General features: G+C 45.8%; 1 protein-coding gene across 3 annotated transcripts in view; it reads right to left on the reverse strand.

Annotated features, from left to right (window-relative positions):
* Positions 1-16,151, reverse strand: part of LOC126251803 (ATPase family AAA domain-containing protein 5) — a 136,730-nt gene that overhangs the window by 67,449 nt on the left and 53,130 nt on the right. For all 3 annotated transcript variants that reach the window (XM_049952443.1, XM_049952442.1, XM_049952444.1), the window contains one exon: positions 8,342-9,825. In XM_049952443.1, coding sequence (XP_049808400.1) covers positions 8,342-9,824 — 1,483 coding nt within the window. In that variant the 5' untranslated portion in view covers position 9,825. The remainder of the gene's footprint in view (positions 1-8,341; positions 9,826-16,151) is intronic.

Raw genomic sequence — 16,151 nt, forward strand, 5'->3', positions numbered from 1 at the left:
AGAGAGATCCATGCATTGTCAGTGGGTGACAATCTTGAGGGTATGTGATGGCCTCCCCATGATGTATTGGATACTGCACTGGATTTCAGGTACAAAGATAAATCCACTCCAATAGTAGGCTAGAAGATCTCTGCAAAAGGTGCATTTATTATACACCACATAAGGTGTCCTTCCCCAAACTGCCCATAATTCTGTGAAATTTATAAAAGTGGAGGCCAAACCCTAAAAGGAGACCACCAGTAATTAAGCCAAAAAGGTTGAGGGGAAAGATTGTGAAATGAGCTAAAACTATGGATGTCCTAGTAATAGCTGACACACCAACATAAAAGTTTGACCAGATTTAAGACTCTGACTAGGACTTTAAGAGATGAATTTTTTGGCACTTCTTTAACGTAGGTAGCAGCAACTATTCGTAAAATATTTCCATCTTTCCTCAAACCATTATTTTCTTTCTTAATTACCCTGTTCTCTTTCCAGTACTTTACCAGTTTCTTGCAAAACTACACCTCACACTGGTCAGTCTGATACTCCATTTGCCCATTTCTCACTCTTTGGGTACGAAAATTCTGACAAGAAAAAAAGCAGTTAAATATTTATTTTTGAAAGCTAGACCTCACATTGGTCAATTTGATACTTCATTTGTCAATTTCCAAATCTCCAGTTTGCTACCAATATTCAGACAAAAACCAGTTGTGTGAGCTATAGGGAACCATGTTTTCACTACACTCAAATATCTGGTCAAAAAAGCAGCTTGACAAATTCAAGGCAAAATGTAGCATAGGTGGTGGTGGTTGTTGGGATGTTTAAGGGGGACTAAACAGCTAAGGTCATCAGTCCCCCATTCCAAAAACAGGCGAGACATAAATTCGCGGAGCAGGGAAAACCCCAAGGGGAAGGAGACTCCCCCCCCCCCCCCCCCCCCAGCACTGAAAGAACACAAATTAGGCAACGAACACTACAGACAAGAAGAGTACAGATGAACACCAGACAGAAAGAAACAGAAGAAAAGAAGATGGCCGAAGACTGGTTGACTGACCACGAGAACAAAAAAAAGGGAAAGAGTCAACCATCTTACGACACACTAAAATCGGCAACCAAATATGAGAGACTCGAGGACAAGAGACACAGAAAGAGAAAGGTGCAGGACCTCCCTAAATGGAACTATAAAAAGGACTAACACGGATAAAATTTAAAACGTTGTCAGCCATGGAGGCATCGTCGCATAAAACCAAAGGCAAAGTGCCCGGGAGATTAAAAGACTGCCGGAGGGTGCGCAATCGGGGACACTCCAACAAAATGTGGGCGACCGTCAGCCGGGACCCACACCGACACAGGGGGGGATCCTCCTGACGCAAAAGATGGCCGTGCGTCAGGTAGGTATGGCCGATGCGGAGCCGACACAGGATGACAGAGTCCCTGCGAGAAGCCCGCAGGGAGGAGCGCCACACATCGATCGTCTCCTTGACAGCCCGCAGTTTATTCGGGGATGTCATGCCACGCCACTCAGCAGTCCACACCCCAAGCACCTTACGGCGCAACACCAGCTGCTGATCGCAAGCCGTGAGGCCGATCTCCAAAGCTGGGGCGTCGATCGCCCCTTTGGGCAGCCTGTCAACACGTTCGTTCCCCGGGATGCCAACGTGACCTGGCGTCCAAACAAAGACCACCGAACGACCAGAACGGGTAATGGCGGAAACAGACTCCTGAATAGAGGACACCAGAGAAGAAGAGGTATAGCAGCGGTCGATGGCCTGGAGGCTGCTCAGGGAGTCACTGCAGATGACGATGGACGTACCTGAGCAGAAACGCATATGCTCAAGAGCGCGCAATATGGCCACCAGCTCTGCAGTAAAAATACTGCAGCCAGCCGGCAAGGAGCGCTGCTCAACACGGGCAGCGTGAGCAAAAGCGTAGGCAGTGCGACCATCAACCAGGGAACCATCAGTGTAGACAGTCTCACAGCCCGAAAATGAGGCGAGGAGCGCAAGAAAACGGCGACGGAGGGCCACAGGCGGAACCTAGTCCTTGGGTCCGTGTGCCAAGTCCAGACGGACGGACGGCCGGGGCACACACCAGGGAGGCGTAGCTGCACGGACCCGGAAGGGAGGCAGAAGAGGGAATGACCCCAGTTCCGACAGCAGGGACTGGATGCGGACAGCTATGGAAAGCCCAGACCTAGGTCACCGTTCGGGCAGATGGAGGACCGTGGCAGGGAAAAGCAGGCGACGATTGGGATGGCCCGGCGAGCAATGCACGTGGACAGCATAGTCGGCGAGCAGTCGATGGCGGCGAATCCGCAGTGGGGGAACCCCGGCCTCCACCAGTAGACTATCCACGGGGCTCGTACGAAAAGCGCCAGTTGCAAGCCAAACCCCACAGTGGTGTATGGGGTCTAACAACTTCAACACTGAGGCTGATGCAGACCCATAGGCCAGGCTCCCATAATCATGCCTGGACTGCACAAGGGCCCTGTATAATCGCAACAGCGTGCAGCGATCCGCACCCCAAGATGTGTGGCTCAGGCAGCGGAGGGCGTTGAGGTGCCGCCAGCACTTTTGCTTCAGTTGAGTAATATGAGGAACCCATGTGAGCCGGGCATCAAAGACGAGTCCTAAGAAGCGGCATGTGTCCACCACTTCAAGCAGGTGGCCGTCGAGGTAAAGTTCAGGATGAAGGTGGACCGTCTGACGCCTGCAGATGTGCATAACTCGAGTCTTGGCTGCAGAGAACTGAAAACCATGAGTCAGAACCCATGAATATGCCTTGCGAACGGCTACTTGCAGCCTGCGTTCGGCGACTCCCGTAGTCGTGGAGCTAAATGAGATGCAGAAGTCGTCGGCATACAAAGGAGACACCGACGACCCCACGTCTGCAGCCAGACCATTAATAGCCACTAGAAATAAGGAGACGCTCAACACCGAGCCCTGTGGGACCCCATTTTCCTGTATATAAGATGAACTAGAGGCGGCACCCACTTGCACCTGGAAAGAGCGGCGCAATAAAAAGGTTTGAAGAAAAGCCGGGAGCTGACCACGAAGACCCCACTCATGCAACGTAGCAAGGATGTGATGCCTCCACGTGGTGTCATACGCCTTCCGCAGATCAAAACATACAGCAACGAGATGCTGACGTCGGGCAAAGGCCGTACGGATAGCAGATTCCAGCCGCACCAAATTGTCCGCTGCAGACCGGCCCCGACCGAAGCCACCCTGTGATGGAGCGAGGAGACCGCGCGACTCAAGGACCCAACACAAACGCCGCCCCACCATACGTTCGAGCAATTTGCACAAAACGTTGGTGAGGGTAATGGGACGATAGCTGTCCACCACCAGTGGGTCCGCACCGGGCTTCAAGATGGGGACAATAAGACCCTCTCGCCATTGCGACGGGAACACGCCCTCGCTCCAAATGCGGTTAAAGATGGTGAGGATGTGTCTCTGGCAGTCCCTGGAGAGATGCTTCAGCATCTGTGCGTGGATGCAGTCTGGTCCTGGTGCTGTATCAGGGCAATCGGCGAGGGCAGCGAGGAATTCCCTCTCGCTGAAAGGAGCATTGTATTTTTCAGAACGACGCGTGTGGAATGATAACGGCGTCTGCTCGGCTCGCTCCTTTAGAGAGCGAAAGGCGGGGGGATAATTTGCAGTCGCAGAGCTCTTAGCAAAGTGCGCAGCAAGGTGTTCACCAATGGCGGCAGTGTCCGTGCAGACAGCGCCGTCCCAGGGACACCCATAGGGGTCTGGTATCCGTAAATCCGCCGGATCCGGGACCACACGAGTGAGGGGGAGACACGGGAGCCCAAGGAGGAGACATACCTCTGCCAGCACTCCTGCTTACGCCGTGCAATAAGACGACGGGCCAAGGCACGGAGCCTCTTAAAGGCAATAAGGGTCTCGAGAGACGGGTGCCGCCTATGACGCTGGAGAGCCCGCCGACGGTCGTGAATAGCCGCAGCAATCTCCGGGTACAGCCTTCCTCCGAGGGAGTCCAGAAGAGCGGGGGATGGCAGCCTCGGCCACTGAAATGATGGACGTGGTTAAGACACGGACCACCTCGTCAATGTCACCCTGTGGGGGAGATTCAATGGTTGCAGCGGAAGTAAAAGCCGGCCAGTCAGCCCTGTGGAGAGCCCAGCGGGGCAGGCGCCCAGAAGAATGACACTGGGGCAGTGACAAATAGATGGGAAAATGGTCACTACCACATAGGTCAGGATGCACTCTCCAGTGGAGGGATGGGACAAGTCGGGGGCTGCAAAGAGAGAGATCGATGGCCGAGAACGAGCCATGGGCCACACTGAAATGCGTGGGAGCACTGATGTTCAAGAGGCTAAGGTCGAGCTGAGCCAACAAATGCTCCAGGGCACGACCGCGGTCATCGACAACAGTCCCACCCCATAGAGGGTTGTGGGCATTGAAATCGCCCAGCAACAAGAAATGTGGCAGCAGTTGGGCTATCAGAGCAGCCAGGACATGCTGCGTGACAGCACCATCCGGTGGAAGGTAAAGACTGCAGACGGTAACAGCCTGTGGCGTCCACACCCGAACAGCGACAGCCTCTAAAGCTGTTTGTAGAGGTACAAACTCGCTGTGAAGAGAGTTAAGGACATATATGCAGAGGCCACCAGACACACCCTTTCATAAGCTGCCCGGTTCTTATAATAACCCCGATAGCCACGGAGGGCGGGGTTCGCATTGCTGGAAACCAAGTTTCCTGAAGTGCAATGCAGAAGAAAGGGTGAAGGCTGATAAGTTGGCGGAGCTCAGCAAGATGGTGGAAGAAACCGCTGCAGTTCCACTGGAGGATGGTGTTGTCCATGGCTGGGAAAGGCGTGTCGGGACGGGGAAGGCAGATTACGCCGCTGGGTCACCTGCTGCCTCCGATTGAGCACCTGTGCTAGTGCTTTCCATGGCGTCGGAGGAACCGGCGAGATCGAGGTCCTCAGCGGACGCCAGGATCTCCACCCCATCCTCAGACGCAGAGTTTGAAGGTTGCAGTGGGACAGGTGCCACCGAAATGTCAGGATGCTTGGGAGCCTTTTTCTTCAACTGCTTTGCACGCTGTGCCTTTGGAGGGTCTGGCTGGGAGGGCCCCACTGGGTCAGTCTCCGGGACGGCCGACGACCGTGAAGCCCTATGACCAGCGACCGGTTGTTGTTTCAAAATTTTGCAGGTGTCCGCTTTGGCACTGGGCAAAGCCTGGGAAGGGAGGGCCCCAAGGGACCCCTTCCTGGCTAGAGTAGCCGAAGAAGCCTCACGCTTCTCCGGCTGGGAAGGGGGACGAATGTCCCCGATGGTTGGGGTGGTGTTGCTCCTGGAGTAGATGGAGCAACAGAGGGGGAAGTGCCCCCCACAACCAAGGGGGCCGGTTCATTCTGACATAGCTGAGAGGCAACAGTACGTGACAACACGGGAGAGGATCGGACCGCTGTTGCAGCGGCGGCATAGGTGGATGTCATGGGCACAGGATGTAGCCGCTCATATTTCCGCCTTGTCTCGGTGTAGGTCAGGCGGTCCAGAGTCTTATATTCCATTATCTTCCTTTCCTTCTGGAAGATCCTACAGTCCAGTGAGCAGGGGGAATGGTGTTCTCCACAGTTAACACAGATAGGAGGTGGGGCACATGGAGTATCGGGATGGGAAGGACGGCCACAATCTCGACAGGTGATGCTGGAAGTACAGCGAGATGACATGTGCCCGAACTTCCAGCACTTAAAACACCGCATCGAAGGAGGGATATATGGCTTCACATCACAACGGTAAACCATCACCATAACCTTTTTGGGTAAGACATCACCCTCTAAGGCCAAGATGAAGGCACCGGTGGCTACCTGATTATCCCTCGGACCCCGATGTACGCGCCGGACGAAGTGAACACCTTGTCGTTCGAGGTTGGCGCGTAATTCATCGTCGGACTGCAGAAGAAGATCCCTGTGGAATATAATACCCTGGACCATGTTGAGACTCTTATGCGGCGTGATGCTAACTGAAACATCCCCCAACGTGTCACAATTGAGCAACATCCGTGACTGGGCAGAGGATGCCGTTTTGATGAGCACAGAACCAGAGCGCATCTTGGACAAGCCCTCCACCTCCCCAAACTTGTCCTCTAAATGCTCCACAAAAAACTGGGGCTTGGTCGACATAAACGAGTCCCCATCAACCCGCGTACACACGAGGTACCGGGGTGAATATTCCCCACTGCCTTCTTTTGCCATATGTTCCTCCCATGGAGTGGCCAGGGAGGGAAATGATCGTGGTTCGTATTTCCTGCCGTTGAGGTTAGACCTCGATCGCTTAGAGACTACTGGTGGAGGCCCACCAGCAAGAGATGATGTACCACGCTTCATTGCGGGTCATCCGCCCTGATGCCACCTACTCCGACCAAGGGCCCTCCGCACGGGTGCCACCCAGCCACAGCAATAGCCACCTGGCAGGATGGCCATTGCCGGGAATCCTGATGCCCCAGGGAGATGGGCATCTACTCCTTGGCATACATGGGGAGTTAATGGCGCAGGCATCAGAAGAGCGATCCCTGTGTTGTCAGGGGGCTACAACCAACAGGGTACATGGCGGCCCCACCACAACGGACTGGCTACCGGGCTGGATCTTAGGTGCAAGGAAGTCCAAGGTCGTCGTCGCAGTTAAAAGCAACACTGCAGAGTGCAGGGTGGTAATCGTACCCAAGAGATGGAAAACAAGCGGGACACCATTGCAACGATGAAAAAGCCGGCTAAAGGTCTCAATGCACGACGGATACAGTGCACCATGTAAGGCGCCCTTCCCCAATTGGCTCGCTCTTCGGAATAATTTAGAAAGATGGAGGTCAAACCCGAGAGGGGACCATCACATAAGGCCGAAACATGTGAGACTCCTTTTAGTCGCCTCTTACGACAGGCAGGAATACCGCGGGCCTATTCTAACCCCCAAACCCGCAGGGGGATGGAGCATAGGAAGAGTGGAAGTACAGGTGGTTCTTTGTCTGCATTGTATGCATTTGATGTCACGAGTTTCATGTTATCTCGAGACATGCCGTAAGTAGGAGTTGATAGCGTAAACAGTGGAGTGTGCTGGTGAACAAAAAGAAAATGTAAATAACAATTGTTTTCTAATTTCAGACTTGCCTTAATGACTCCTCAAGTTCTACCAAAGCACTGCACATTTCAATTACCAAATCACTTCTTGATGTATAGTGCACTTTAAGGAGGTACATTAAATTTCCGTACATATCATCAGTAGCTAAAAACCACAGGAAAATAACCAACTGGGTTGTAACTGGCTTACACACTCCAATATTTATATCGGTTTTGATTATTTTTAGACCAATTGGTTGTGTAAGATATTCAAAATATTATTTTAACATTCTGGTAAAATCTGAAAAGGTATGTATCCAGCATCAGTTTATGAGATAAATTTTCTGAATCATTCTGCTCACTTAAAAAAAGTAAAAAAATCCTGATTTCTCTTGTTCTTTCTAACTTTATGCCTTGGGATTCCTTGGGTGGCATAAAAGCAGCAGATCTGCACTCACTCCCACTAGCTCGTGTTCATCCATTTTGTGACAATAATGTAGCCCTGTGTACAAGCTTCTGGCCCAAAAATGTGTTGCTGGGCAGTAGTGGCCAGTAATGTTGTTTATGTATTGCTGCAAGTCATGTGGGCACCATGTTGCTGGACAACACTGTCAGAATGCACTGTCGGCAAAATACCTCAACATGAAATGCCAACACCATGGGAGATCCAAGAACAGACTGTGGGCAGGACAGAAAAAACTGAACTTGACCATGACACTAAATTACTGTCCCATGCTTAAACTAAGTAAACAACTATTTTTACTTCATCATTTTCTTTCTGATACATTTCGCTCATTGTGAGGACACAAATTAGTATCCAATGCACTAGTTCGACACTCAGCCTGAGAGTCGCTCCCCATGTCCTATGGCACACTCTTTTTACTTTCGGTTGCTCCCCCCCCCCCCCCCCCCCCCATTTTTGAGGCCTGCCTACTTCAACTCTGATTAATAATATTAAATTCATCCTCTGGTGGATTCACCCTTTTATTAAGCTGTGTTGAGGATCTTTTAAAATATACCACACACTATTAATGGATTATTCTAAGACTTGCATTACTTGGTTCTCTATACAATCCTTACTACCAAATGACCTACATGCACCAACACAAACGCTAGGGTAGAACAAGTGACAAACACACAATAAATGTATTGAAATTCTCTCTCTCTCTCTCTCTCTCTCTCTCTCTCTCTCTCTCTCTCTCTCTCTCAAGATCTTAAAAATTAAACAATTCTCAAAACAACACTATCAAGCAGTAAGCAGAAAAATCAACAAACCTGTACTTGACAATTCTTCATTTCCATCAGCAGTAGCATCTCTAAGACGTATTCTTAGTTTCCAACCTTTTCCGGGGGAAGAAAGTTTCTCTTTAATATCTTCATTTACTATTGATGAAACTGAAGTATTTAATTGACTGTTCTCAGCAACTGTTATTGCTTCAGCATTTCTTGCATTAGTGCCTTCATCTTGATTTACAGATAAATCTTCACTTCCTAACACTTCAATCTCATCTGCAGCTTCAGCTGCATGTGATAAAGCTTTTCCTTTTTTTGGCTTTCTAATTCTAAGTTTTGAGCTACTGTTCTTCCCTCTAAAAGAAGAAACAGGAGTATGCACTATGGCCTGTACTTCAATTCTGTCTGGTTTAGATTTAATATCTTGTTTTGGAACCTTACCAAAATAATTAAAAAGATTGCTTTGCCTTCTTGTCTCTTCATCTGGGGATACATTGTTGTGAAAATTATTTTGTTTTTTCTTTTTCTGTTCACAATCAGATAAGCTACTTGAAACAGTATTTTCAAGTTTGTTATCTGTAGACATCTCATCACAATTGATTTCACTTTCGCTCTCTGCTGTAGATACTTTTACATTGTTAACAATACGGTCTGACTTTGTAATGGTAATATCAAGCTTTCCAAACATGTTATTTTTCTTCAAAGTATTTTCATCAGGCAATACAGGATTTTCTTCTTGCAGATTTCCACTGTCTGTAGACTTGATTTCATGTTTTACTGTTGGCAGAACTCTTTTGTCAGAATTGCGATCTTTATGTTGTCTTAAAGCTTTAGGAGACACTCTTAACCGCTTGGCACCACTTCTTCCTTCTGCTCTGGCAGAGTCCCCCAAATCTGCCTTTCGTTTCTTTTTCTGTTTTTGACTGGAACTTCGAGATTCTTTAAATGCCTTTTTAGTATCTCTCTTTCCCTTTCTTTTAACACGACCACCACCACCACCACCACCACCACCACCACCACAATTGTTGTCGTCATCATCATCATCATCATCATCATCATCATCATCAATAATATTATCATCGTCATCATCATCCACACTATCTGATTCTACAATGACATATGAATGTTTCAGTCTTTTAATCTGCTTTGACACTGGCTTCTCAAGTGCCGCCACTCTTTTCCTTCTACCAATATTCTTCATCCTCATTTCATGAGCAACATTGTCATCTTTGCCTTTCAATAAATTGTTGGCAGTTGCATCAGCATCCTTTTCCTGAGAGGTGCTATCCTTGCAGACATTATCTGCTACATTTACCCTCTGACTTTTCTCTGATGATGCTTTTTTTACCACCTGAGAAGTTAATGCACAAGTTTCAGAGGATTCTTTTAACTGTATGTTCAATTTAACTTTCTGTACAAAAATATGACTATTTTTACTACTACTAGTCTCCATGCTGTCTGTGACTTCAAAGCTGTTAGCACAGATCTTCTCTGGAATGTGGAAATAATCAGCTATGCTCTTCATCCTGAAATCAAAATTAAGATGCTATTATTTCAATTAAACATATGTAAATGTGTCAAACATAGGCATGTGTGTTATCAAACAAACAACTGAATACACCATCTGCCCAAAAAGATCCAAAACTTATTTTATTCCTTATTTATGAGTGACGCATACTATACTACAGCGACAGCTGTGCCCAACAGACGTGCATTCAACGAGTCAGTTGTGAGCAGGTAACATTAAGTAGTGGCCATGCAGCCATAATGTGTCAACATTGTCATGTAACTTATTACAATGGAGCAACACCTCTAAGCCAAGTATTCAAGACATCTCCCGAATGTTTAAAAAAATACAAATGTGTGCGCAAAGTTTGCAGCGCACAGCTTGACTCCCAAACAAAAAAGCAATGCACGGACGCCTGCCTTGACTTGACTGAAATTTTCTGCAAAAAATCGTTACATGTGACAAGAATATGTTATCAGTATGAACCTATCACAAGACAACTTAGTTTAGAAATTCACTTTAATGACATAACCAACATTCAACTCAATGTGATGCGCAAGTTGAATAAGAAGGACTTTTCTGACAATTTTGCATGAATGGTCTGTGTTTTGTACTCAAATTGGGAGGGGCAGCACTACAAACAGCACCTGAACCATTAAAACCACTACCTTAACTCCTCTCCATTTTTATTAATCCAGTCTCGAAACTTTTTGGACTGACAGGGTAGAACAAATGCTTTCAACAACAGAAACATAGGTGTCTAACATGAGAGTAAAGAAATAATATCACAATTTCATTTTCAGAAAATAAAATTGCATTCATTTTCTGTGAGCATTCAAACAAATTTAAAATCCAATAACAGAGAAATTTCCTGTGTTTCACTTGCTATGTCAGTACTGTTACAGATCTAACTTAACAAATGGCATATCCTCCTTTTACACAAATCAACTCGTGGATACTCATCACACAAAAATTGTTATGGACTTGAAGCAAACTCCAACATCCCAATAATGAGGGATTAATTCTCCAACAAAGCATGAAGAAAATGTCCTCTTTTTCTTTTGTATTTGTTATTCATATGACAGGGTCTACAAATTATGGGTAAACAGCCTAACATCAAGCCAACATTGTTCTACAGCCAGGTACCTCCTCATTTCAGCACATACTGAACAATTAACATACAAATTTTTTCCTATTGGAATTATTTTCTCTATATATTGTGCACACTTTAAGCAGCCAATACTAACATTACCTCCATGCTGAAGACAATGTTGTTTTATTGCTTGTAGCCCATTACAATCAACTTACTTAAAACTTCAGAAAGTAACCTACACTTGTCATCCTGTGCTATGCAACAAGCATAGTGCATTGCCAGAAGAGGGTACATGCTCTAGGTTTGTGGCAGATGCAATTCTGCTACGGTACAGGTAACAGGTGCATTATAGTGTGCGATTCAAACTGCATGGCGACTGGAAACATACTTCAAAGCTGAATTATGTAAGACAGTATGATTCTTGTGGGCAAAACGTTTAAACTGTACACAGACCCACCGTGAAATTTTAGTGGCAGTTGTCTTCTGTCAGTATATAGAACACATACAGCTAAAACATGATGGACCGGAAGTGGTACACTACAAACTTCATGGACTGGTTGATGCTCCCACTGGAGGAAGAAACCATGTGTTACGGAGCAATGTCCTCTTTCAGACAATGAGATGACAGTGTGCATGGGGATAACACATCAAAGTACAACATACCTACAGACTTCTTTTGTCAGTTGTATAATTTCCCTGTATTCTGACATGACATGGTACCCAGTGAAAGACCAACTCCTTGCCTAGATGTTGGATCCACTTTAAGGTGTCATGGATGATCTGAATCATCTTGTCTACTACTGGAAACATTTGGTGTACTGTCTGTAGTGCACTGAGGAAGTCAGAACAGATGAGGCACCTTGTTCTTTGATACCTCTGTATCCGCTCTAATGCTGTCGTAACTTCACATAACTGCGAATCATAATCTGTAAATTAAATTAAAAATCAAACAATCCCATCACGGCAACAGTGGAACAACTTAGTGCCTTCCCTTGCTGGGAACCACCTGTACATGTAATGATAAAATTGTAGCACATACTTTTAGCTGAAGAAAACAGATCTGTAAAAAAACTTCATCTACAGTATAAGTTTTCTTCCATTGTGTCAAGTTTAAAATGACTTTGGGTCTCTGACGACACCAAAGTGGCAGTGCCTTTCATATGTTTCATACATTCAGATCTGTGAGACAGCATGTATCCTGAATGGCTTGAAGGCATGTAGCCAATTCCTAAACAATGTGGGAGTCCACACTAAATGGCAATAACTTAGACAATGCAAAGATTTCCAGGGATTATCAAGCCAGGAAGAAGTGCCACCAAATTCTGAATGGGGGTTGACCAGCCTCTACACACAGAACACACTGAGTTGGCATGATAGGCTCCAGTCAATATCTGAATGCCCTCATGTTGGACAGCATCTAATATCTTGAGGTAGGGGGCATTTACTGATTGATAAACCACAGTGTCATAATCTAATCATGCTCTGAAAAATACAGAAGATGGGACCCGACAGCTCCCTATAGCTTTCCGCAAAGGCAATTGAAAATATTCAATGATAAGATGCTCTTTGTTTGCAGGTCTTTCAAGTGCGGCAGCCAGGTTTATTTCATGTGAAGAAGTAGGCCCAAAAAATGGACATTGTCCTTAAGATTAAAAACATTGGCCCCCCATCATGAGCTCTGGTTGGTTAAAACTTCAACAAGACTTCTCTGGTGAGAACTTAAACCTGTGTTATTGACACAAATTTCCAGCCTCCTGATGGTCAACTGTAGTTGCCTCATTGTGCCAGCGACTGGAGGAAGAATAGAAGATCACGAAGTAACCCACAAAGAACTTTTAACAGGGCTTTTGACTGCAGAGGAGATGCCATTGATAGCTATTGTGAACAGTGCAGCACTGACAAGGAGACCGGACCTTCAGTCAATCAGATTTTCGTAATTTTTTTATTTCTGGTATGTGAAGTTCAGAACTTTAATATCAATCAGTGAAAGCTGTTCGATTCAACTCTCAAAAATTTTCGAGAAAACAAGACTTTAAAGCTTTCCGAGGATCTTCAGTTCACTAAAAATAAAATAACTTTCATCATGGGCTGCATGACTCACTCAGTAGTATTGGTAAATGGTAATCAGGCAATCAATGGATGGCTGGTTTGACTTTTGCTATGGTCTTTCATTTCATTCCATTTTTTTGTTTATTTTGAATACCTACATCATTTAAATATAAAATTCATGAAATATATGATAGTTAACACACGTCTAATAAATAATCATATTTTCTCAAAAATACACTACTTCCTGTATTCAATTACGAATCACATGCACAGCAAATACAAATTCTGAATTATCGATATTTTATAAAAGATTATTAATAAAGATTGTTTAAATTATTAACAATCTGATAAAATATCAATGATTAAGAATTTATATTTGCAATCTAAGTGATATGTAATTAGAAACAAGAGGCAGCACTTTTTCATAAAAAAATCATTAGAGGTGTTAATTAGCATATATTTCATTATTAGTATATTTAAATGATGTACATATTCAACCAGAACAAAGAAGACCATAATAAGATCCGAACCAGCGCTCTAACAATCACTCAATTACCGATCTCCAACACTGCCCAATGAGCTATGCAGCCGGTCATGACATTCACCTGAATTTATTGAGTAAAATCCATCAAAATCTTCAAGAGAGATTTTCTTGGGAATTATTCACGGTTGCTTGAATCTGCTTTGGTTGAGTGATATTAGAGTTCTGAACTTCATGTACCACAAATATGAAAAACAACAAAAATGTGATTAGCCAAATGGTCTCCTTGGGGATCCAATTCTCAACAAAGCAGTCAGACAAGACATCATCAAAGTGATAGCGAAAGCATTTTTCCTTGAGGAAGGACCGAATAAGAAGTAGCAGATATTTGTGTAGTTGCCATTCATGTGTGTGTATACAAACACAAACACACACACAAAATTCAAGCTTTCGCAACCCACGGTTGCTTCATCAGGAAAGAGGGAAGGAGAGGGAAAGACGAAAGGATGTGGGTTTTAAGAGAGAGGGTAAGGAGTCATTCCAATCCCGGGAGCCGAAGACTTACCTTAGGGGGAAAAGGGGACAGGTATACAATCGCGCGCACGCGCGCGCGCGCGCGCACGCGCGCACGCACGCACGCACGCACGCACGCACACACACACACACACACATATATATACAGACATATGTAAAGGCAAAGAGTTTGGGCAGAGATGTCAGTCGAGGTGGGAGTACAGAGGCAAAGATGATGTTGAATGACAGGTGAGGTATGAGCGGCGGCAACTTTAAGTTAGCGGAGGTTGAGGCCTGGTGGGTAACGGGAAGAGAGAATATATTGAAGGGCAAGTTCCCATCTCCGGAGTTCTGATAGGTTGGTGTTAGTGGGAAGTATCCAGATAACTCGGTCTGTGTAACACGGTGCCAAGATGTGCTGGCCGTGCACCAAGGCATGTTCAGCCACAGGGTGATCATTACCAACAAACACTGTCTGCCTGTGTCCGTTCACGCGAATGGACAGTTTGTTACTGGTCATTCCCACATAGAAAGCTTCACAGTGTAGGCAGGTCAGTTGGTAAATCACGTGGGTGCTTTCACACGTGGCTCTGCCTTTGATCGTGTACACCTTCCGGGTTACAGGACTGGAGTAGGTGGTGGTGGGAGGGTGCATGGGACAGGTTTTACACCGGGAACTGTTGCATTTCGACATTATATATATATAAAAAAAACAGAGATTCTGTAACTTACCAAACGAAAGCATTGGTACGTTGATAGAGACAATAACAAACACAAACACACACACAAATTTCAAGCTTTCGCAACCCAAGGTTGCTTCATCAGGAAAGAGGGAAGGAGAGGGAAAGATGAAAGGATGCGGGTTTTAAGGGAGAGGGTAAGGAGTCATTCCAATCCCGGGAGCGGAAGGACTTACCTTAGGGGGGAAAAAGGGACAGGTACACACACACACACACACACACACACACACACACACACACACACACACATCCATCTGCACATATACAAACGCAAGCAGACATATGTATGTCTGTATATTGCAGATGGGTGTGTGTGTGTGTGTGTGTGCGCGCGTGTGTGTAAGGTAAGTCTTTCGCTCCCGAGAGGGGAATGACTCCTTACCCTCTCCCTTAAAACCCACATTCTTTCGTCTTTCACTCTCCTTCCCTCTTTCCCGATGAAGCAACCTTGGGTTGCGAAAGCTCGAAACTCGTGTGTGGCTTTGTGTTTGTTATTGTCTCTATCAATGTACCAACGCTTTCGTTTGGTAAGTTACAGAATCTTTGTTTTTAGATATATTTTTCCCACATGGAATGTATAAAAAATCCACACACACACACACACACACACACACACACACACACACAGAGAGAGAGAGAGAGAGAGAGAGAGACAGAACACACAAGAAAACAGATGTAACTGAAACAAGAAAGGAACTGGTCTTTGGCTGCAGAGTTTGATGTAGCATGGTATAATGAATCTGATCTGGTCCTGGAGTATGCCTTTGGCTGCTGCGAGAGCAGATTCCATTTCCCACATGGAGAACAGAAGATTGTAGAGCTCTTCATAGCACAAGAAAAGGCAGAGCCTCCTCATCTTCACAATTCTACGGAACATCTGAATCTGATGAGTTTGTGTGAATGACGAAGTTACGTTAAAAAATGTTCAGCTAAATTTGAGCCATGTCTTAGGGCAAGTCCATCAAGATGCCATTCCTCAAAAAGGCTCTAAGGGACAGTGTAACTTCATTGCCTGAAATCCTTCTCACTGATTCCCAAATGTGTGTAGTGAAAGTGCACCGATTAATGGATGTCACAAATTCCTTCCAAGATTTCCTCTTCCATTCTTTTATCACTTGCCTTGTTGTTGTTGTTGGTCCCCCTATCCAGAAAACATGAAGGTTTTCTGTTGCTGGACAATGTTTGAATTTCCGCAAAGTTGCATGCCTGGCTCCGATTGCTGAGTGGCATTCTTCATTCGACCAAGAAACACGTCATCATCTGAGGTGGTTGCTAGACTACGGAATGGATTTGGCAGCAGTTTGGTGGATTACATGGGTAATATGGTCCACCCCCTGGGCACTTTCCTGTTGTTCAAAGATGGCATTCCAACTGTATCGTATCCAATTTGCCTTCTGAGGCATCCACCTTTTGTGGTCTTCTGTCTATCATTTAACTATTCACCGAGTGATCCACAACAGAAACTGGTT

This window comes from Schistocerca nitens, chromosome 4, assembly GCF_023898315.1.
Source record: "Schistocerca nitens isolate TAMUIC-IGC-003100 chromosome 4, iqSchNite1.1, whole genome shotgun sequence".
In the NCBI taxonomy this organism is placed as follows: Eukaryota; Metazoa; Arthropoda; class Insecta; order Orthoptera; family Acrididae; genus Schistocerca; species Schistocerca nitens.